General features: G+C 41.6%; 1 protein-coding gene across 1 annotated transcript; it reads right to left on the bottom strand.

Moving 5' to 3' along the window:
• Positions 1 to 345: 345 nt before the first annotated feature.
• Positions 346 to 2148, bottom strand: LOC143158834 (uncharacterized). The gene has a single exon (XM_076335286.1). The coding sequence runs from the start codon at positions 2146 to 2148 to the stop codon at positions 346 to 348; it is 1803 nt and encodes a 600-aa protein (XP_076191401.1).
• Positions 2149 to 2444: the final 296 nt, after the last annotated feature.

A 2444-nucleotide genomic window follows, 5' to 3' on the forward strand; every position in this document is an offset into this window, starting at 1 on the left:
GTTCTTTGGCTCGGTTTGCACACTTTTACCTTCACAAACTAGCTGTCTTCAGCATCACTTTCTTGTCTACAAAGTTTCAAGGTCTTCTGTCCTACTGAATGTTTAGCTCATCTATTCAGAGAGTACACCCCTACTGCACAGAGTAAACCCCTACTGAATGTTGGGCTTATCTATTCAGAGAGTATGTCCAGCTTGGCTACATTATGTCCAGTGACGAGAACCAGATGTCTCTTCAGTATTCCTTTGTACTCGGTATCAATCCCTCCTTTTCTTTTGAGGATTCGTAGCTAGCAAGGTACAATCCTCATCTCATTAAGAGAGTTGACAAAGCTATAGTAGACAGGGTTAGTATATGTCAAGTTGGGTTATTCCTTTCATCATGTACCAAACCTTTGTATACAATATAACTACAAGTAACAGGCATACTACAGTTAGAGTTAGTAAGACTATAATTGGATGAAGCATAAGGTTAAACACTCCCGTTGCAGCCGGTGACCATCCAAGAAGAGTTTCCCACCGATGGTGTTCTCTATCCTTCTTTACTCTTTCCAAGACATGGTGTATCTCTTCTGTATCATGATGAACGGTGATTAGAGTTTTGCGTCCATTGTCTCGGACCCGTTCTAGTAATTGACACAGGTCATTGTGTTGTAGTAGTTTCTTCACCAATGTGAGATCCATTCCGATGGGGGTAGGTAATAAATCTTCACTCAGTGTATAATTAGATTGCAATAATTGATAAGATGTAACAGCAGCTGAATAATTAAAGTTGCATCCTACAATGTTACTAAAGTTACAAACACAAATATTTGAGTGATTGCTTGTATCTACAGTAACGCTATCCACAAATATACAGTTACAAGGGGTTCTCATACAAACACATCCTTTCCCAATATATATGAGTATAGTGTTAGGTGTCTCATCAGGATGTATTTCAAAGTGACAAACACTTTGTTCAGTGTCAAGACAAATGTCTTGGGCTTTAATGGTGTTACTCTCACAAATAAATCCTTGCTGTTCCCGTACGACGCATGCGTTAACATCAACAGTTTGCCATTTGTTTCCATTCTGTTGGGCCCACACTCTGTGTTCTGATGGATAGAGTATAGTTCCATTGTGATTTAATCCTAATGCAATGATTGGGTATATGGTGTCTGCCGAAGCATTGTGAATTGTTAAGACAAAAGCTGTGGCCTTATTGTTGACGGGATCAAAAGTGAAATTAACTAAGTACCACCAGGATTGGAATTCTTTCTCAAATTTAGTTGCATTATCCCAAATTACCTTTCGAATTTCGGTGGGTAAGGTGCCCTCTTCCCCTTCTCTTATAACTGCTGCTGCCATAGATTGCATCCACAACTGAGCCTGGACACAACTAAGGGCTAGAGAAACGTTATTTTGGGCTGTACCAAGTGCATTCACAATCAACTGATGGTCCTTTTCATTAATTCTTTCCCACTGAGGCAATAAGTCGGATAAAAGCCATTGGTTAGTTCCCAGTGCTAATAGAGAAGACCGCAGTGGGTGTTCTAATTTGCTTAAATCGCTTGTTGCCGCACTTAGTTTATTTACGAGCACTTCAGCATCTGTACTATTTAAGACTCCCAGTCCCGTTCCTATGATGCCAGTCACATCTCTCCTTGTTCGCCTTGGGGAGGTAAGTGGTCGTCCACGTAGCCATGCTAACCACCCTGCATAGGTCGTACTTAGGAATGGCAAACAGGCTGGTTTGATTGCAGAGATATTGACTTGCATTAATAGTTCTACCCTTTTAAGAGACCACGATGGGTTGAATAACACTCGTTGTTGGCCTGTATTTTTGATCACATATGGTCCAATTTCAGAAATTTGTGGAGACAGAGTTTTCTTATCTTTTGCAGTCGAGGCAGGTGTTGTCGTACCAAGTTTAGTAATGCCAATTTTAAATTTAAATGATAATCCCAGGTTGCGGTGAGCCCAAAGGCAGACTACAATAACAGGTTGTACTAAGGTAAAGTTGTACCAACAATCCGATTGTTTAGAGGCGCAAAGTTTTGTATCTTTTGTTACTGGGCTTGATGTGATGTTGTACACAGAAATCTGAGACGCCTTCTCATGAGCAGACCCATTGATCGTTCGACATCCTATTTTGATTTCTTTTCCTGCCATTCCTCGAAGTCGGGGAATTGTATTACCAGCTTCATCTCCATCCCGGCCCCATTCGTTTTCTAGGTACACTTCAGTGCCGTGCACGGCCACGGTGGAAAGATTGAAATTTCCCTTATTAGAGTGTATTCCCACACTCCCGGTGTACTTAATACGAGCTTGAGACCATGGCCATTCTGGGGTTCTTTGACCACAGGTCAAGAGGAGTGGCGCTGCCAGGGTTTGGACTAGTAGTATAAACACAGTATTCCTGTTTGTCATCCTGCAGGGTGTGAGCATCTGTTGATCTCTGTTCTCAT

This window comes from Aptenodytes patagonicus, chromosome 3, assembly GCF_965638725.1.
Source record: "Aptenodytes patagonicus chromosome 3, bAptPat1.pri.cur, whole genome shotgun sequence".
In the NCBI taxonomy this organism is placed as follows: domain Eukaryota; kingdom Metazoa; phylum Chordata; class Aves; order Sphenisciformes; family Spheniscidae; genus Aptenodytes; species Aptenodytes patagonicus.

Excerpts from the sequence above, each read along its gene's own strand:
- LOC143158834 (XM_076335286.1), bottom strand. The coding sequence starts at position 2,148 with ATGGCAGGAAAAGAAATCAAAATAGGATGTCGAACGATCAATGGGTCT.